The sequence below is a fragment of the Hippichthys cyanospilos genome, chromosome 9 (assembly GCF_059441005.1).
Source record: "Hippichthys cyanospilos isolate Australia breed blue-spotted pipefish chromosome 9, RoL_Hcya_1.0, whole genome shotgun sequence".
Taxonomy (NCBI): Eukaryota; Metazoa; Chordata; class Actinopteri; order Syngnathiformes; family Syngnathidae; genus Hippichthys; species Hippichthys cyanospilos.
The window spans coordinates 494,633-516,223 of record NC_142377.1 but is presented as its reverse complement, the minus strand read 5'-3'; the positions used below and the strand labels follow the sequence as shown (position 1 = coordinate 516,223).

General features: G+C 37.1%; 2 protein-coding genes across 2 annotated transcripts; both read right to left on the bottom strand.

Annotated features, from left to right (window-relative positions):
* Nucleotides 1–5,358: 5,358 nt before the first annotated feature.
* Nucleotides 5,359–12,895, bottom strand: LOC148417564 (uncharacterized). Its single transcript, XM_088424488.1, has one exon. It carries the CDS (start codon nucleotides 12,828–12,830, stop codon nucleotides 7,836–7,838), a length of 4,995 nt encoding a protein of 1,664 aa, XP_088280614.1. The 5' UTR covers nucleotides 12,831–12,895; the 3' UTR covers nucleotides 5,359–7,835.
* A 375-nt stretch (nucleotides 12,896–13,270) lies between these two features.
* Nucleotides 13,271–20,938, bottom strand: LOC148417563 (uncharacterized). The gene is made up of 14 exons (XM_088422747.1): nucleotides 20,849–20,938; nucleotides 20,256–20,323; nucleotides 20,031–20,096; nucleotides 19,683–19,835; nucleotides 19,458–19,532; nucleotides 19,223–19,357; nucleotides 18,995–19,069; nucleotides 18,666–18,800; nucleotides 18,433–18,504; nucleotides 18,135–18,200; nucleotides 17,489–17,554; nucleotides 16,588–16,656; nucleotides 14,183–16,271; nucleotides 13,271–13,281 (listed from the first exon to the last, which is right to left on the bottom strand). The coding sequence occupies exons 1-14, from the start codon at nucleotides 20,850–20,852 to the stop codon at nucleotides 13,271–13,273; spliced, it is 3,084 nt and encodes a 1,027-aa protein (XP_088278873.1). The 5' UTR covers nucleotides 20,853–20,938.
* Between the last annotated feature and the right edge of the window lie 653 nt (nucleotides 20,939–21,591).

Here is a 21,591-nt window from a genome sequence, read left to right as displayed (position 1 = left end):
GGGATGGGAGTCCAATGTGAAACACACCTACAAGCCTATTTTTTATCATAGTACGAGCGCCAACTAGTGGCTGCAAAAAATATAGCAAATCCTTAACGTTTTTATGTACTCTGCTGAGCCCCTTGAAGTGATATCCCTTAAATGTTTTCTGAAAAGCCAGTGGCCATGCCTTATGCCCTCCACAAATCAGTACGATGTTTCGACAGTGGGTGTGGCCTATATGGCTTTGAAAGTCACAAAATTGGAACAATAAAAGCTGCAGTAACTCAACCCACATTGTCCCACCTTGTCTAAATTTTACATATTTGGTAATAGTCCTGCACTGAAGGGATCTACAACTACTTTTTCATCATTCATAGTCCTTGTTCATACCCCGACCTGTTCATACCCCAACGTGCACAGGTCTGCGAGGGCCCTTTATAGCTGCTTGCAGCTCTAGTTAGGGCCCGAGCAGCTACCGCTGCGAGAGCCCTCTTGTTTTTCTCCAGATTATTATTATTATTATTATTATTATTATTATTATTATTATTATTATTATTATTTACTGTGCAGCGCTTTTCCATTTTTGAGGGCCTAAACATGCACGAAAAGTCACCAAAATTTGCACATTTGTCGGGCCCGGTGAAAAATTTGATATTTTTGTGTTTCCCAAAACAATGCAAAAAAAATGGCTCTGCAGCGCCACCTAAGGTCGAAAAAGTGCACCTGGTCCCAGCCCGTTTGACCTAGAGCTACGAAAATTTTTAGGCATATGTAGGACCTAGAGACCTACAAAAAAGTCAGCGCGAGCCATGTGCTCAGATGTACAGAAAAAGAGTTATGATTTTTTGAATGTGCATTTTTGGCCCATTTTTGCACGTTTGTAGGTCCCAAACTGCTCCTTGTTTCTCCTAAACGCTTTACTCAATCGCCTTCAAATTTGCTGTGGTCTATAATTAGACATAGGGGCACAAGTGGGCAAAATTTGGTGCAGATCCGCTGGCAGATATGATAGGGGCGTGGCTTCAAATTATGTGTTCAATTTTTCCTTCGCCAAGAGGGACAAAAACCTTAATAACTTTGATGTACTAGCTTAAAAAAATCTAAAACTTCATAGACACATGGACACTTATGTCTTTAACACCTTTAAAAAAAGTTTTTTAAAATACCTACTAGCGCCGCCTAGTGGTTGATTAAAATGTTATTTTTTACACGTTCATGTATTGTGCTCAGTCTGTTTGAGTACAACAAATGAAAATTGGTCAGAATATCAATAAGACATGGAATATTAAGGTTTCAAAATTTTATGACTTTTCGATAATGGGCGTAGTCTGCACGCCACCTCAAAGTCAGATGACTCGCCAAAACGAAAAAAGTGGCTGTAATTGGCCCCAAAATGGCCTTATGAGTGGAAAATAGCCTCTCACTCCCGGCCCGTTTGACCTAGAGCTCCAAAAATTTGTAGCCTTATGTAGGACCTCGAGCCCTACAAAAAAGTCAGCGCGAGCCATGTGCTCAGATGTACAGAAAGTGAGTTATGAATTTTTGAATGTGCACTTTTGGCCCCTTTTTGCTCATTTGCAGGTCCCGAACTGCTCCTTTTTTCTCCCAAACGCTTGACCCAATCGACTTCAAATTTGTTGTGGTGTTTCATCAGACTAGGAGGCACAATCATTCAAATTTTTGTGACGATCCGCCATCAAATATGCTGGGGGCGGGGCTTCATATTATGCCTTTGATGTTAACTTTGCCACATGTGAAACAAACCTTTATAACTCAACTTTACAAGCTTGGAAAAATCTGAAACTTCACAGACACATGAAGACTTAAGCCCTTAACACATGTGTTTAAAAAGATCTTCAATTGCTTATAAGGCCATCTAGTGGCAAACAAAAATGTCAGTCTGATGTCTCGCGAAAAAGAAAAAAGTTGCTGTATTTGGACCAAAATGGTCTTTTCTTTTCTAAACTTCATATATTTGATGGGTTTCCAATGCGGAATACACCTATTAACATATTTTTTGTCATAGTACGAGCGCCACCTAGTGGCAGCCAAAAATATAGCATTTTTGAAACATTTTTATGTGTTTAGCTGAGCCCTTTGAAGTAATATGACTGAAATTAAGTCTGACAAGCCTCTACACAGCCCTGCTGCCCTCCACCAAATTTTACACAATTTCGATAATGGCCGTGGCCTTTACGTCCATTTTCATTCCGAAGCTTTAACGGACCAGTAAAAGCTGCTGTAATTGGACCCAGATGATCTCATCTTCTCACAATTTCACACATTGGATGAAAATCTATTCCTGAAGACATCGCCTAACATATTTTCCAGTTTAAATCTAGCGCCACCTAGTGGCTGCAAAAAATGTCATTAGTCGAAAGATTGGAGTCAAACCTGTTTGGTTTGACCTACAGCTATAAAAGTTTTAGGCATATGTAGGATTGTAAGACCTACAAAAAAGTCAATAGGAGTGATGTGCTAGGATGTACAGAATAATTGTTATGATATTTTTTAATGTGCAATTTTTCCCCATTCGTAGACATTAGCTGGTCTAAAACTAGTGCCTTTTTCTCTTAAACGGTTCACCTGATTAAATTCTAAAACCTACTAAATCTCCTAAATCTTTACTTGAAAACATCGACAAGCATATATTCCAGTTGAAAGCTAGTGCCACCTAGTGGCTGCAAAAAATGTCATTAGTCGAAAGGTTATAGTCAATCCTGTTTGGTTTGACCCACAGCTATGAAACCTTGTTCGCAAATGAAGGACTGTAAGACCTACCAAAAAAATCAATAGGAGTAATGTGCTAGGATGTACAGAAAAATTGTTATGATTTTTTTTTATGTGCTATTTTGCCCCGTACTTAGACATTAGCTTGTCTCAAACTAGTGCCTTTTTCTCTAAAACTGTTAGCCCCATTACCTTCAACTTTGGCATGGATCATTATCCGACTAAGGGGCACACATAGTCCAAATATCTTGAAGATCTAATGACATAAAAGATGGGGCTGGAGCTTCAAATTATGTTTAATATTTCCTTCACCAAGAATGGCGAAAACCTTAATAACTCAGCTGTAACAGCTTCTAACAATCTGAAACTTTGCAGGAACTTTAAAAGTCATGCCCTAATACAGTGAAGTAATAAATTTCCAAATCATTTACAGCGCCCCCTAGTGGCGGGCAAAAATCTCATTTTTTACACTTTCATGTACTGTGCACTGCCTGTTTGACTAAATGAACTCAAAAATGGTCAGAAAAGCTTGTGAGACTTTGGAACATGAAGGTCCTTAACTTTTATGACTTTTCAATAGAGGGCGTGGGCTCTATGCCAACTCAAAGTCCGATGTCTCGCCAAAACGGTAAAAGTTGCTGTAATTGGACCTAGGTGATCTGATATTTTCAAAACGTCATATATGGGATAGGAGTCTAATGTGAAACACACCTACAAGCCTATTTTTTATCGTAGTGCGAGCGCCACCTAGTGGCAGCAAAAAATATACCAAGTCCTTAACGTTTTTATGTACTCTGATGAACCCCTTGAGGTGATATCCTTTAAATGTTGTCTGAAACGCCATTGGCCATGCCTGATGCCCTCTACAAAATAGTACGATGTTTCGACAATGGGCGTGGCCTATACGGCATTGAAAGTCACACAACTGTAACAATAAAAGCTGCAATTACTCAACCCACATTATCCCACCTTCTCTAAATTTTACATATTTGATAAGGGTCCTGCACTTAAGTCATCTACAACTAATATTTCATCGTTCATACTCCTTGTTCATACCCCGACCTGTTTATACTCCAACGTCTGGTGAAAAATTTGATATTTTTGTGTTTCCTAAAACAATGCAAAAAAACTGACTCTGCAGCGCCACTTAAGGTCCAAAAAGTGCAGCTTGTCCCGGCCCGTTTGACCTAGATCTACGAAATTTTTTAGGCATATGTAGGACCTATAGACCTACAAAAAAGTCTATGCGAGCCATGTGCTCAGATGTACAGAAAAGGAGTTATGAATTTTTGAATGTGCACTTTTGGCCCGTTTTTTCTCATTTGCAGGTCCTGAACTGCTCCTTTTTTCTCCGAAATGCTTGACCCAATCGACTTCAAATTTGCTATGGTGTTTTATCTGACTGGGAGCCACATTTATTCAAGTTTTCGTGAAGATTCGTTGAAAAATTGGATGGAGGCGGGGCTTCAAAATATGTGTTTTATCTTTACTTTGTCACGTGACAAAAATCTTTGATCTTATCTTTTCTAAATTTCATACATTCGATGAGTGTCCAATGCGTAACACATCTATCAATGTATTTATTGTCGTACTGCAGCGCCACCTAGTGGCAGCCAAAAATATAGCATGTTTTAAAGTGTTTCGCTGAGCCCTTTGAAGTAATATTGCTGAAATTAAGTCTGACAAGCCTCGAGACAGGCCAACTGAGCTCCACCAAAATTTACGGTTTCGATAATGGGCGTGGCTTCCACGTCCATTTTCATTCTGAAGATTTATCAGACCAGTAAAAGCTGCTGTAATTTGACCCAGATGATCTGATCTTCTCACAATTTCACACATTGGATGACAATCCATTCCTGAAGAAATCAACAAACATATATTCCACTGTAATGCGCCTGCTCATGAAAATTTGACATTTTCTAAAACATTGAGTTCAAATATTCACCTACCTCTATATGCTCGTTCGGCCTGGCATAACCCTTGATATTTTAGCCACTTCAAACTCCCATGTTTTTTCATCACAGTAAAAGTTGCTGTAATTGAACCCGGATGATCCTATCTTCTCAAAACTTTACAAATTTGATATCATACTCGTTCTCAAGACATCTACTAAATGTATTATATTACCAAGACTTTGCCATCTACTGCCAACAAAACCATTTACTCTCTTCACATTTTTCACTCCTGTGTAGAGCCCCTTTATTAAAGACATATAAGCTAAGAGTTCAGGCCGAACGACAAGTATGATCTTATTTTTCATCATTGTAATAGCGCCACCTAGCTTAGGCAAAACATTTTTTATGTATTTGTTTAGGTTTTATGTCCTGTGCTGGACTTACCTGATCTTGCTCCTAAGTACTCTGGAGAATGGAAAGGCCACAATGATTTCTAAACACTAACTTGTAGTTTTTGAAAAGTCCCTTCTCACATTTGTCTACATTTACTGTTATCAAACAAGGCTGAATAGGACTTAATATCAATATCCTGGCCACAATCAGACAAGGCAAACCTAAAAACCTCATTATCAGCCTTATTCACATTTAATGTTATCAACCTATGCTAAATAAACATACATTTTAAGAGTGAGGTGACGTAAAATTCTTTTGCATAGCGCATAAACCATAAAGTCTCAAAGGGTTTGTCAAGTCAGTTGTCAAGTCAAATTTATTTGAAATTGTCCTCGATCACTACACAGTCTCTAAGAACATCAAAACCAGTCTAATTTATTTACATAGTCCTTTATCACAACAGTTTTTCTAAGGGCTTCACAAGTGATGCAGAGTGCTAAGATAACACATTGTACCACATTAAACGATAACGGTCCATTTTGATGATTATTACAATGAAGATGAATGATGACGCTAAGAAGGAAGTCCTCCACAAAACCTGGTGCCTATCCATCGCCATAGCCGCATCACTTTGGAGATGGCCCATCTCAAATGTTGTTCTGGTGGGTCGTCACAGAATCCAGACAGCTGCATCCAATTTGGTCATCGCCATCTAGCACCCCCTCCATGCCACGAGGAGGGGGCACGAAATAAGACAAAGCAGCGGCAGTCAAACAGGCCAAAATTTCATTGAACTAAATTCAAATGTAATTAAAAAAAATAATAATAAGTGGACAGTTGCGTTCTACTGAGGGAATACATTAGTTTCACTTTCTGCGGGTATGACATTACAGACAAATTTTCACCTATTAATCGCCTTTTCCTAAATGAATTATTAGGCTGTGATGCTGCTGCACAATACTTATGCATTTTTACACATGTATTGCGAGGTACTTGACCAGCCTTCATTATGTCAATAGTTTAGAATCAATTGTTGCTTTTCCTTTAATCAGACAGGGAGAGACTTAAAAAATAATAATTCAAATAAACACATTACAATTTCTAATGACACATTGTTTTAAGATTTTAAAGTTTTATATTTTAATTTGAAAATTTCAAGTCTGTCCAATTAAAAGAAAAACAGTTGATTTTGCAAGCTATATGAACAAACAAGTTATGTACATTTATTATTCCCCCCAAAATAAATATTAACGCATGAATAAATACATGAACTACTTAACAAGTGCCAAGGCTCCACGTTTACCAGCTTGGTAACATTTAAACAGTTTACATGTACAAATATTTGAGCATTTTATTCTTTCTATGAATCACTCTGACAGCATTTAAATTGGTAGAATTCCAATTCGCCTAATACGTATATACATAATCTAAATCTCATCAGGTAAAGTGTCCCCACACTCTGCTCCATAAGTTTAGGAGGAGCATAATGCCACTGCTATAATGTTAGAATGACAGCATGTACTGTATTGCAAAATAGTAAAGTTCTTGACAACTTCACAAACAATGTCATATACGTTTCTGGAGGATAGCTACTTTGTGAATGTGTGTGAAAATTAGTTAAATGTACTTACCACAACACAGAGAATTAATTTAATAAATATATACTATCCCTAAATGATTGATATATGTCGGCAACACAACTGATTCTACATCATAGTGTGTTATTTATGTGCTCAATTTGTATACCTTTTTCATTTATTGGTTCTGTGACAATCTGAAGCCAACGTGACAATCAAAGCCAGTGGATTTCTGCTGTACAGTGATCCCTCCTACTTCGCAGTCTCAGATATCGCGGTCTCAGTACTTCGCAAGTTTTCACAGGAAAAATTAAAAATATTTCAAAATAAAAAATAATTTATGCGTCATTCGGCTCGTTACGGTGACATAGTGAATGACAACGTAAGCTCATATTTATAGTTTATTATCATTTATGGTGATAACGCACGCTGCTGCCTATGTTTAGTAAGCGATGAGTATTTATTCTGTTTATGTGTTCGTTTGTGTAGAGGTTGCACTTTATAGTTGGTAGTTGTTAGTTGTTGCTAACCCGCTAATGTCTGCTAAAAATACAGTAAATTCATAGATTAAATTTTGGCAAGTGTTTATATGTTAGTTGACTGACTTTAACATTGTTGTTGATTTATTATTCAACAGATAATACATGATACACCATACATGAGCCAAAATAAATGTGAAGTTGAACGTGATGACTTGCGTACTCTTTCACCGGAGTCTTGTTGCAAATAACCAGTCCTGAGAACAAATTCTCAACAAACTAAGTAATATTAGTTATTTAATGAAGCTACAATAATGTTAATAAGGATAATGTAATGTTAAATAATAGGAGAAAGGAAATAAAATATCTAAAAAATACAACAAAAAAAGGATTGTTTATGGTTACTGTGGCTATTCCAGCATACATAGAAATCTAGGAACTGATACCCTACTTCGGGGGTTTCAGACTTTGCGGGGGGTTGACACCCACTATTAACCGCGAAGTAGGGGGGGATAACTGTATTGACAAATTTCATGAGTTTGGAGGAGAGCCCGTGAGCCGATTTCTAAAGCAATGCGAGTGTTACCAACGCTCAGACTGTTGCTATGAGTGACCTGAACTGCAAACTTTATGCAATTCTTGATTCCTCTAGCATAACGGTTGTCATCATGGAGTAGTTGGAAGCTCGCGTCAAAGGACTCATAATGATGTGAACTGCAAGATTGGCACGGTTCTTGAATCTTCGTGCAAAACCGTTGTCATTCGGGTGAGAAAATACATCAATTTTCTGTGTCAGTAGAAATACATTTAAGTTTAAAAGTGCATAATATTCCTTCGTGATCACTGAAATATGTTGGCAACACCAATGATTCGACATCATAGTGTGTTGTTTTTACATACACATGATCAATTAGTGTTCCCTTTTCTGTTGTTGGCTGAGTGACAAACTGAGAGTAGCCTTTGTCTATTACAAATTTGCAGATTGTGGATGATTGAAGAAAGTCATCATTGAAATCTCCCATGACAGCTATGGTGTTACTTAACGGATCTAGCCAATCAAGTAACTTGCCGAGATTTTCTTTAAATAAAGTCTTGGGGTATGATGGCGGTCGATAAATGATTACAACTAAAATATTGGACGCAGTACATTTGTAAGCCCAGCATTCTAAATTGACATTTGGTACTTTGATTATCTCATATTTCATATGGTGTTCAACATACATGCCTACGCCACCATGTTGTTGTTGCTGCAAAGAAATCAAAGTGGGGTTGCTGCCATTATATGCTAAACTCCTTGGTGCACTATGAAAACTGTAACCATCAATTTTGACTGTTTCCTCTGAGAAAGCAGCAGGTAACCATGTTTCAGTAACAGCAATACAATTAAGTTGCAAATGCTGTGTACATAATGCCAAATCTGATACATGGCGGGTCAAATTTTGCACATTCATCATAAAAATTGAAAATGCATGTGTGTTGAGTTTGGTATTTATTACGTTTTCAATCGGGAATCTGGACATACTCTGCATTGCATCCTTAATGTATTCTTTACAATACAGCGCTTTTTCTTGAAAATCTTGAATAATTAACCCAGACAAACTGGTAACACGACTTAAGGCCACATATGCCTGTCCGGCAGAAAATATTTTTTGGAGGGACACAACAACTTTATCAACCGTAATTCCTTGTACTTTGTGTATTGTACAAGCCCATGCAAGTTTAAGCGGAAATTGACGGCGCAGGCCACCTTGTTTTGTGACCCTTTCTTCCTCTGGTTGTATCGCGGTGGAACCTATAGAAGCAAATAAATTGGAACCTGCACATTTCCTACTTTGCGCACCGATACTATCATCATCAAATTTAACATAAATCGCCTGGGGAAAACCATTGTGCTGGGAACTAATAATATCTGTAACTTTTCCGCAAACACCGTTAACGAGACCGTCCATAACATCGACATTCTTACACAACATTACGCGTGCACCTTTTCCCAGAAAGATTTTTTCTGCTAAATACGTGTCGTAAGTTCTGGCATGGTGTCCACTTTTTAGCTCTAGTTTGCCAGTTTTCTTATTAGTTACAAAATCCTGCGCATCTATCTCAAAATATTCAGGACAAGTCTTTGTAAGCTGTTGAATATTGTGATCATTTACTTGTTTGTTTGTCGGAAATATGTGCAGTGCTGTGCTGACTTCACCGGTTTCACATTTTTTTAGTGTGTCTATGTCAGTTTTTAACATTGGGGTTCCTTTGGATCGAGTTCTTATTCTATTTAGCAACTCTGCAAACGCGGTGTCTTTCTGTCTGACTATGTCTTTCAATTCTACAACTTTAAATAGACTGGACCATAAGTTAAAACCCACCTCATCTACATAAAGAGGTTTTCCTTTCACTGGAGGTAACTGGAAAAAATCTCCGACCGCAATTATACTGACTTTACCAAAGGGGTAAAAGTCACCGGTTTGTTTAATTTGTCTCAATCTACCGTGAATGTATGACAACATTTTGTGATCAACCATAGATATTTCATCAATTATCAGAATCTGCAATTCACTATAGTAAGCGCGCAATGAATTCAGCTTTTCTTCGCCCAGTGGTGTGTAAGGTAGTCGACAATCTTTGCTAATACTAAATGTGTTGTGAATGGTTGATGCATGTAAATTGTATGCAGCAATCCCTGTAGGAGCAGTTATTAAAACACTAATGCTGTCAGGACGTTTACAAATTGTTGACAACAATCTTGTTGCTTCATATTGAATTGCTTTAATTAGATGACTTTTCCCTGTCCCGGCACCACCTGTGATAAATAAGTGTAATGGATCTGGATTTTTGCCCACTATCTTTCCTAAGCACCATTGTCGAATTTCAAAGAAAACTGATAGTTGTGTCTGATTGAGAGATCTAATTAAAACCAATCCATCACTTCTGCTCATGATGTTTTTTCTCTTTTCCAAATGCAAACTTTTTTGGTTACCTTCTGCTAATTCTGGAATATTTTCAACATGTTGTTCTTGCATTTGGTCTTTCGCTTTTTGTTCCTGCATGCATTGTAACCGCTCTAGTTCTTGTTCGGGAAAGAGCGCACACCAGGCATCTTCCAAAATACCTTCCGAATCAATCATATTCTGGACAGATTCCAATTCATCGGCTTCTTTTTCAAACATGCTTCGATTGTATTCTACAACCGACTTCACAGAATGTCTTGAGCCATCACTGAACTCCACAAGACCATTTTTATAAAACTGCTCAAATAATACACAGTTTAGCGGTTTGAGCTGTGCATCTATGCGGTACGGTAAAAATAACTGCATCACACTTTGATAAAATAATTCCGGATTTTTTGTTTCAGAAAACCGCATATAACGAATTACTGCTGGATTTGTGTGTGTTCTCCTAGTGATAAAACCATAATTGTTGTTTAGTTTGATCCGATTTTGTGACTTCTCATTTTTACTCAAAACGCGATACTCAGATGCAAATGTGGCCATGCACATATCATTAAAAACAGAGTCATTCGGTCTATTTTTATACCGATCAACAAAACTAGTCATCCACATATCATCTGTGGTCAGATTGTTTGTCGCTGCCTTTTGTCTTAACACATTTAAAGGCAAACTCATTTTTACTTGATTGTCCCCAGTTGGTACAAATACTACTTTTCTTGAGCATTCTTTGAGATGCATATTAGTTAACCTGTAAACCGCCTCTTGAGCGCACACCTCTCTGTTATGCAGGTAGACACTGCCTAGCTTTTTCAATGCTTCCTTTGCAGAGGTATTACCTTCTTTTAGTGCTTCTTGTTGTGCATTCCGCAACAACAGCCCCATTTCTCTCTCTGCCTTTGATATATACGAAATGATGTACACGATACATGCGTAAGCATCTACCACGTACTGTATGTCCATGTTTGCATTCCAGCATTTAAGCAGTGGCTTATTATACTGATTTATCCACACCTCATTAACGTCCCTTTTCAAAACGACATGTGTATTTCGACTAAAGCATTGATATGCATCCTCAAACATTGTCTGATTCATATCAAGGCTCGCAAACAAATGTTCTACATTATCATAATTTGCATTTTTATCCGAAAGGGCTGTCTTAATTGCTCTCATAATTTCTGCTGCTTGGGTACTGTTTTTCTTACTCTCATTCACACACGTGCATTTTGCTAAATTATTTGTGTCATTTACCGCACATTTGCATTGTTCTTTGGTTGAGTTATCACTTTTGCTCCGACAAATAAATGTCCTAGTGGATGGTTGCCTGGGAAAATTGAAACGGCAAACTGTGTTTTTCTTTTTACAAGTTTTGGTATGTTGCTTTGAATGCTCTTGTACTGACTTTACTATGTCCAATAATGGCTGATCTTTTGACGGTATTTCACATGTTACATATTTATCTATAAATTGACATACTTCGTCATCAGTGTTTTTGTCAATCAGTGGCGCATTTTGGATCCAAAAAAGACAGTGAGTATGAGGTGAACCGCGCTGCTGAAATTCTATCCGATAAAAGTAGTCCACAATTTTTCCAATTGGCTGTGAATTAGACATGAGCACCTCCCGTAAAAAGACATGCCAGCGAAAATCAAAATATCTTGCTGCTGCTACAGGATTGTGACGCAAAAGCTCGCATTTGTCTGCCCATTCTAAGTCTTGCACTGTCTGTGTTCTACCCTCATTTTTCAAAATACTGTACAGAAGTGTTTTCCACCTCAAATCAGCAGAAGAAAATGAACAAAACCATGTCGGTATCCCAAGTTGCCGAATGCATGCTGTCAAGTCTTTTTGAACCCCGGACCAAAAAGCTGGTGTGCCTCTTATGGGTTTAAGAAAACGATACCCTTCATCAAATTGTAATAACTTTTTTAAAGATTCTTCATTGTTTAAAAGGTCATCACTCAGCTTTTGATGTGACTGGCCTTTATTTCCTTTACGCAACGCGATAGATACATTTGAAATAACCTGATCAATCTCGGACATGTACTGGGCAAAAAAGATATACTCTACATTTTTTGCAAACCTGCCATCAGCATGTAAAATTCTGTTATTGAAATAACGTGCCAATGTAAGTCGATATGGTCTGCTATTATGGTATGTATTTTGTCCCTGTGGAAATAACACTGGGAAACATTTGCCTTCATTTGTACGATCGGAAAGCAATTTAACAGGGTTATTCCCTTCTGCCGGGGCCAAATTCAAAATGTCATCAAAATACTGATCTAATGCTTCCTGGCCTATATCAACAGGCATTAGACAGGTGTCTTGGAACATGCAATGTTGTTGTCTATCATGCAAAAGCTCATCTTCAACATCAATAGTTTTTTTGCAACTTTCTACATTAGTATTATTCATAATCTCTCCATCCTCGTCCTGTTCCCTGCGAAACTCGTTTATCCATGCTTCATTAAATTCTACATCTTTATAATACACATTTGTTAATTTTAGAAATTGTAATGCTTGTTGAATGTGCATTGTGTCGACAAATTGATATTCATAATGACCTTTATACGTTATCTTACGCTTCAATTTTACAGGCAATAAAGAACCTTCCATACTTAGACGAGGCAGCATATTAGTAGTTTGCACAACGTTCGCAGGAACACATGTAACTGGTCCATGTACTCCATTTTGGCCACCTTTAGGTAATGCTAGCATTTTCATGAATGGTATATGTAACGCAATCAAATGTTGTTCTAAGCTGTTCAAACATGCCAATTCCGGCGGAATAGGTTTGACTGTCAAATTATTAATTGTGGATTCGGGAGGCATTACACCCTTTTTGATCTTACTATTGCATGTGAAGCAAATCCACAGCTGGCCTCGAGCTGAATCTAACAAGCTACATGGTTCTACACATTCATCACTACATTTATGTAAATAGTCCTCAGTTATACATTTCTGTGCTATTACAGATATTGCCTTGTTTGTAATATAATTGTCTCTTTTACATTGTAAAACCTGATGTCTAAACAGTAATCTATGGCAAATGCTACATACAAATTCTGGCCCATTTTTAACTTTATCATAAAAATTCTCTAGAACAGCTTCAAATTGTGCTAATTTATTTTTAAATTTTTGTTTTCTCTTTTTGTTGGCTTCTTTTACATTTTTCCTATGATCAGGATTATTATGGTATTTGTTTATACTTCTCAGTTTTACGTTCTCTCTGTGTAACACACTATGACAATACTTCTTTAAACTTCTTTCTTTCACTTTTTCTCTATGCAATGCGTTTTGCCGATATTTCCGAATACTACTTTCTTTCACTTTTTCCTGATGCAATGCGTTTTGCCGATATTTCCGAATACTACTTTCTTTCACTTTTTCTTGATGCAATGCGTTTTGCCGATATTTCCGAATACTACTTTCTTTCACTTTTTCTTGATGCAATGCGTTTTGCCAATATTTCCGAATACTACTTTCTTTCACTTTTTCTTGATGCAATGCGTTTTGCCGATATTTCCGAATACTACTTTCTTTCACTTTTTCTTGATGCAATGCGTTTTGCCGATATTTCCGAATACTACTTTCTTTCACTTTTTCTTGATGCAATGCGTTTTGCCGATATTTCCGAATACTACTTTCTTTCACTTTTTCTTGATGCAATGCGTTTTGCCGATATTTCCGAATACTACCTTCTTTCACTTTTTCTTGATGCAATGCGTTTTGCCGATATTTCCGAATACTACTTTCTTTCACTTTTTCTTGATGCAATGCGTTTTGCCGATATTTCCGAATACTACTTTCTTTCACTTTTTCTTGATGCAATGCGTTTTGCCGATATTTCCGAATACTACTTTCTTTCACTTTTTCTTGATGCAATGCGTTTTGCCGATATTTCCGAATACTACTTTCTTTCACTTTTTCTTGATGCAATGCGTTTTGCCGATATTTCCGAATACTACTTTCTTTCACTTTTTCTTGATGCAATGCGTTTTGCCGATATTTCCGAATACTACTTTCTTTCACTTTTTCTTGATGCAATGCGTTTTGCATATATCTCTTTATACTCATTTCTTTAAGTTTCTCTTTGTGCCAAGGGTTTTGTTGGTACCTTTTTAAACTAGTTATGTTAACCTTTGCCTTGTACAAAGGATTTTGTATGTTTTCTTGATATTGACTTTTTCTTTGATGTCGGTGTTTCTCCTTCAAATATTTGGAAGAACGCGTTTGGTGACTTGTAACATTGTCATTAACATTAGATGCTTTATTGTCAATACTTAGCCTTTTACCCATACTCAAAATGGCAGTACTGTTAGCAGTTGTCCTGCATTCACATGAACTTTGACTTGTATTTTGCTTCCGAAAATTGTATACTGTGTTGAATGTATTTTCACACAAACCATAACAGTTTTGCCATTCCGGCTTATTTACACAAATAACTGTTTCATAATGTTTGCCATTGCAATTTTCCAGGTAAATGCCTTGTTTTGCATTTGAACTATATTTTAGCCACTTATTTTGATAGAATGTAAAGATATTTAGCCCTACACAATCTGCTGCTGCTTGAATCTCTACTTCAGTAGCCCAACTACCAACGTATTGCATCTTTGATTTTTTTATATATTCTTCTACGGATGAGTGCTGATTTCTTAAATATTTTGTATATAAAAGTGGATTGGATTCCATTTGCTTTACAACAGCGAGTCTAATTTTCCTGTGGTTCTTTTGTGAGCCACTCAGACCTTGGGAGACTGCTCGAAAGAAACAGTTGCCATCACTGACAATTTTCTCTTTTTTGCAAGGAGAACCTAACAAACCAAAAGCTGATGACTCTGGTGCATCTGGATTTTGAAACTCCAATTTCAGCCGATCACATATTGCTTGTGCTGTTTCTTTACAAACTGGTTCAAACGACATACTTTTAGAGGTCATATTACCAACAAATTGAATGTCCTCAACATGTGCTATGTCATTGTGATTTTTGAGTGCAGTTGAAACGCGACTTCTCAATGACATCTTATGCGACTGTGACAGAGGGTCTTCCACTGCAGGCATTTCAACACAATGTTCAGATTGCTGGACCATCGAGGAAATCAATGTGTCTATCGGAGAAGTTTCATTTAAACCATTGCTGCCACATTCTGAAGGGTCAATTGACGCTCCAAATGACATCGGTATGTTGAATCCATTAGTATGTGCACTAATGGTTTTCCTTTGAATTATTGTAGGACTAATCGGCTTGTTAGTCGAAGTAAAATTGCTCACACACAATTTATCTGTATTTCGTGGAATGGAATCATGAATTTTCGCGGTTTTTGAAATACTGCTCCTTAAGAATATCTTAGATTTAAGTTCAAGGGAATCCAAAACTATCATTCCGAGATCAACAGATTTGTCATATGAGCCTGTGTGCACAACATGCAACCCCGAAAACTCATAAAGAGTTTTGCCTTTACATGTCATTTTGATGAAATTGCATAAGTGATCATAAACATCTTGTAGCCCACGAAAGTAAACTATGACACTTTTACCACCAGCAACTGGCATTCCACATGCACTGCGGGCATGGGAATCCAAAACTGAATAGTGTCCACTTTGACAAATAATTGCAGTGGTATAACAGCCGATGGTCAGTAAACACGCGTCAACTTTATCAAAAATTGTGCACAATGCATGTAACAGACTGAGGCTTCCACCCTCCACAATCTTGGTTTCGTCAACAAAGGATAAATAACCTTGTGCCACAATTACATTGTCGAACTGAAATTTCTTACCTTCAAGAACTAGCAGCTTAGGTAATTCATCCCCGTTTAAATAATCGTGATAGCCACCGATCATGTTATTGTTGTATAAATACGTGTACAGACTATCACCTAAAACAACAACTTTATCTAAATCTTCTGCACACCATGAAAAAATGCTGCTAACCGTGTGCTTTGCCACACCTACATAACATATGGCCATACACTGCTTGCCTGGATGGTTCAACCGACTGTCTCCCTGATGAAAAGACCCATTCAAACTTTTGTCATGGCACTCTGTAGTATGGCTTGGACGCCCAAAGGAAATAGGCTGGTAGGTAGTGTTTGCTCCCTCAATGTGTGGATGAGCCTCAAATGTGAAGTTAAACTCAGTTGCAAATGACTCAAAAGTATAACTAGACCCAAAAACATAGAATGTAGAGACATTACCGTGACCAGCAGTCGTATTTCGGATGATCTTGGAACTGATCTGCGGTGTATGCTGCTTGTTGGAAGCTCTCTTCCTCTGCAATGAACAGTAAACCATTCAGGAAAGCATTCATTTTTTTTATTGCACAAACTGCAAATTAACTGTATAAAAAATTTAACACACAACACAAAAATAGGAATACAGAAGTGTTGTCATACACAGCATCACAGATGAGGTTTACAGTAGATTACACAATAGTTATATTAAAGAATTTCCTTCTACACTGACAACAGCGTTAATCATGACCTCCAGACATCAAGTATTTAGCTAAAACTTTACAGGTATGATAAAAATAAACAAGACAATCAAAGTACTTTTAAGCAATTTTGTACATATAATCCAGGGAACTAACCTCCTGCACTGCCTTTTTCACTGGACTGGAAGAAGACGAACTTCTATTCACCACAGGTCTTTGTGTTGCCTATAAAACAGAAGTTTCTAAATTACACACCCTTAATGCATACAACATGACATGGACAAGGCAAAACAAGGGCAACCCAATCCATGCTCCATTGATTAAATCACAACTCTGCATGTCTTTACATGATAGGTAGTCTATCAATAGCTTGCTCCCAGTGTTATTTTCTGCTAACATTTTAGCAGTTATCATTTGAAATAAATGTAATATCATTTAAACCTTTTTCTTCACGTTTTTTCTTTGCATTAATCATAACAAACAAACAAAAAAATAAGAATCTGCTTGTACAATTAATTCAATAACATTAACTGTTCTTCCTTCATTCATCGAATAATGGATAAAAACGAAAATAAGTAATCACTAACAAACACAACACACTTAATTTTAAACTATTGTAAATACTATTTTTTTTTTAAATAAATTTGTGTTAGAACTAATAGTTTACGTAGCCTAATTCACATCATTTTCTCTTACATTTTCATATTGACACGTCACATTTTTTAAAGGTATGGAATAATATGTGATGAATGTAAGGAATTGACCTCTGAAACTTTCGCCTTGATACATGTTTACATTTAAAGATATGGAATAATACGTAACGAACGCAATGACTTGAATACTATTATTGTATCCAATAAGTCGTCAAATCAGTGTCAGTTCAGTTTGTCAAGTGGGTTGACTGCAGGGATTTTTAAGGTCTAGCAAGTGTCAGTATTTAATGATATTAACACAGTATCAGCAGTGACACGCTCCATACCGCCTTGTCAACCCATTACTACTTATGAACCACAGTCATTTTATGGTACTTAAGTCATTCTAAAAACAGAACACAAACCTCATGCACAGTGACGTTCGCACTACTGGAATGCAGACTTTCATCCATCACTGAGCTTTGTGTTGTCTATAAAACAAACACACACAAACAAACAACTAATTATAATATTTATTCAACTACATTATGTGGCCTTGCTTCGTTCTACAAATACTGGATAAAAACTATAAAATAATAAAATGTATGGGACGTCAACCACTTGGTCCCCATGGGCACGTTGTAGCTCTTCCATAAATTGCTAACCAGTGATGGAGCATTGTGGTTTTCTAGCAATGCTGCAGAAGTTATCATTTAGAAAATATGAAGGGATTTATTAACCTATTGATGCGTGTTCACAACTATCTGTTTCCAAATTATTGTGAGAAATCATAAGCATGAGAAATCACATCACCAATAAAAGACTACCTTTATTTCTGCATTTGTTATTGCATACATGTTTTACAAACAAATATTCTTTTGCATTAATCATTACTATACAAGTAACTCACTTACTAAAAGGTTGAAGAGCCCTATAATACCACAACCAAAGTGCATAAAACTGATGTTGTTAATGCTTGAAGAAAACAAAAACAAATTACAAAGTCTATTACTAATTATGAACCATAGTAATTTTATGGAACTTGAGTAATTCTGAAGTCAGAAAACAAACCTCTTGCACAGTGACGTTTGCAGTACTGGAGGACAGACTTTCAACGACCACCGGCCTTTGTGTTGCCTAAAACAAAATAAATAAATAAACAAATAAAGAAGAACAATAACTGCTTGTACAATTTATTTCAAAAAATGACTTGTCAACGGTCCGTTGAACAAACAACGACCACAGCTATGTTTTCCAATCATTTACTCAAGGCTAAAAATTAAGATTCTGTTCTCTGTCTACTCAAACGATGTCAGTCATACACAAGCTATTTTATTGTTTAAAATGACAACAACAACTAAACACAAACCTGTGACTTCAGCAAAGTCCTCTTGGGTGGCTCAACCCTTCGTCCATATCTCACAATGTCTGCGTAGGATGGCTGATGAAAGGCAGAAAAATATTACAAAAACTAATCCCCACATTAGTAATACAACTACTTTTGGACATTAAAGTGCTTTACCTTTTAACAATTGAGAGTGCCACGAAAAATGACTGGAGCCACTTTATGTTAGGATTCTATTGTAAAGCCATGCAACTTACTTTTTGTTCTTTCGGCTCTGCTGTGCAACGCATAGGCTTAGAAAGGTCCGCTGGAACAACCTTATTCGTCACACCTAAAGTTGCATCGCCCATAGTGACTCGGGTTAGAGGGACGAAACATTCTTTAAGAACATCCTGTGAAATAAAAATGTAAAAAAAAACAAAAAAACATTGTTTCATCAATAATCATTGCATTCAGCTGCTTCACAATCCTTTAGTCAGTGCAACAAAGTAAGATGTTCTCCTCTCCCGTCAACAAAAACTGTGTAACAATCAGTTATGAATACGTCAAACATTCCACAAATTAGCAAAAGCACACACACACAAACCTGTGACTTCGGCCGAGTCTTCTTGTCAGCAGAAACCCTCATGCGGCCATATCTTGCTTTGTCTGGGCATGATTTCTAAAAAAGAAAGACAAAATCAATTTTTGGATCTGCAGCTTGTGTACAGTATAAGCCTTTAAAGTGTTAGCAATCTATAATGTGTCGAGTACAATGACTGAAGACACTTAATGATAGAATTTTACCATGAGATGTACTGTACATGCACATTACCTTTATTTCCTTTGAAACCACTTTGCACTCCACACGACTGGACATATCTGATGGTGAAACCTTCTCCATCGCATCCAGGATCTCACTGCTGAACCACACTGGAGTGAGAGGGATGAAACACTCCTTGAGCACAATCTATGGAAGAAAATAGGAGACAAACCATTACTGAATAGCTCCTGTCAATCATGAGTCATTATGCATATCCCGATTGTTTTAAAAATATATATTAACAAACCTCTTCCTCATCCTCAATTTTAATTTTTTTGCAAGGTACACTGCAGGACTGCTCAAGTTTCTTATTATGGTTCCTCTGTAAAGACAAACAATGTAAATTGTATTAATGATAACCCCTGACCACTACTTCGACAAATGTTGAGGACTTAAAATTAGAAACTAAATACTTGATAAATATTAGTAATAACTAAAGAGAAAAACTATGACAATATGCAAGTTATATTACCTTCCTTCCTGGTCCAAGAATGATCCACTTGAAAGGGTTAAGCACACGTGGAACCACAGTCTCTCCCTTTACCACAATTGTAGGAGTACATGTTGGTGATGGTGGCCTCACAACAGCTTGTACCACAGGTGGGGGCGCAAGTTCTGTAAGGTGCTGAAGATAAAAAGACCAATGATAAAACTTTGTTTTACACATAATTGAAACCGGTCATAAATGTTTTTACATATCCCATAAAATACAAATTACACATAAGTTATGAAAATAAACTTTGAAAAGTCTGATGAAAAATCAAAGCTCACTACAATAACACACATACACAGGAAACACAGTAAATACAAAACGACTAACCTGATGAGCACCATTCCACATCAACTGCGTCAGTATGTCCATACCATGATCATCACTCAAGTGGACCTGCAAAAACACATAATTAAAATTGACCTAAAAAATAAATTAATAATTAATTACAAATTTAACAATAACCTTCATTACACTTGTATCTGCAATGATTCAACATATTTATATATACAACTGAGTGCACATGCAACAACAACAAAAAAAACATTAACTTACACCGTCTCGACTCCACAGTTTCAAGTTCCTCAAGGGGAAGGAAGCAACAGCAGACAAGTACTTGATCCCTAACAAATTAAAATCAGTACATTATTATGAGCATATTCATGCAACTATTTTCACGTTTTCCACTTCAAACTGAGCCTCAGATACAAGTTGAGTCCTTAGGGGGTGCATAAAAATATCTTTGTAGAGATTTTGTGGGAATTGACGTCACCTTTAAAAACCTTTACAGTTGCAATGGAAATTATATATTTTTATCAGCTTCCTCACTTTTTGTTTTTTATAAAGAAACTGAAAGAAAGAAAAGTAGTAAGGTGACACCTGTCTGTACGCTGCAGCTGTCCACATAGCATCTGCCCAAATATTCTTAAAACTGTTGATAAACTATGTTTGAAACACCGGCAAATCTACCAAAAAACAGTTCTCACTATTATTCTAAAGGTGACAATGCTTTTGAAATTGACAGTATTTGTGGCAAGACCCTTGTTGGTTTAAACGTCAAAAAAGTAGGGCCTTATAGTGTGGACATTATTACACTCATACGCCACGTAATCACTAACATTATTTTATTACAAACTTTTTAAGCATACCCATGCGTGCTGCTACACGATGATACTCCTGACGCAGATATTCTTGTTGGGCCAAATCCACGGTCAATCGTGGAGGAAAGTCCAGGACAAATACCTATGAGAAAGAATTATTACAAACATTCATATTTACACACCCATTTCAACAATAATACAACCTACATGTGTCCACAATAATTATAGTACCAAATATACACCTAGTAACACAACGCCTGCATACCTTATTCGGCCAGCGACTGGAGACATGACAAAGAAGTGTGTGGAAATCCACTCCTGCCTCATCAGGCGTCCGACTTGCTGTCACGTTGTTGCCAGGGGCCAAAAGGCAAACAACATCGGGTGTCCTCGGCACATCGACATTGAGTACTTCCTTTGCGAGCTCGGACGCGTTTGCGCCAGGAGTGGACATGACACCAAAGTCCAGGTAGCCCTTCGGCACATCGACATAGCCATCCGCGATGCTTCGTAGATGTGAGTCGCCAATGAGCAACACAAACTATAAAACATAATGTATTTCTTATCAAAACATTGACTAGTCATATCACAATCAATTATTTTATTGCTTAAAAATATGATACCTTCTTGTCTGAAGACTCAGCTGGAATGACCAACTTGTGGCTCCGCTGAGTAAAAGGAGAAATTGGCCACTGGTTCACTTTGTGACGGCGCCCAGTACCATGACCTATTTAAAAAAAATAGATCAACTAAATGATTTTAATAACTTTTACTTGCTTTTCCTTGTACCC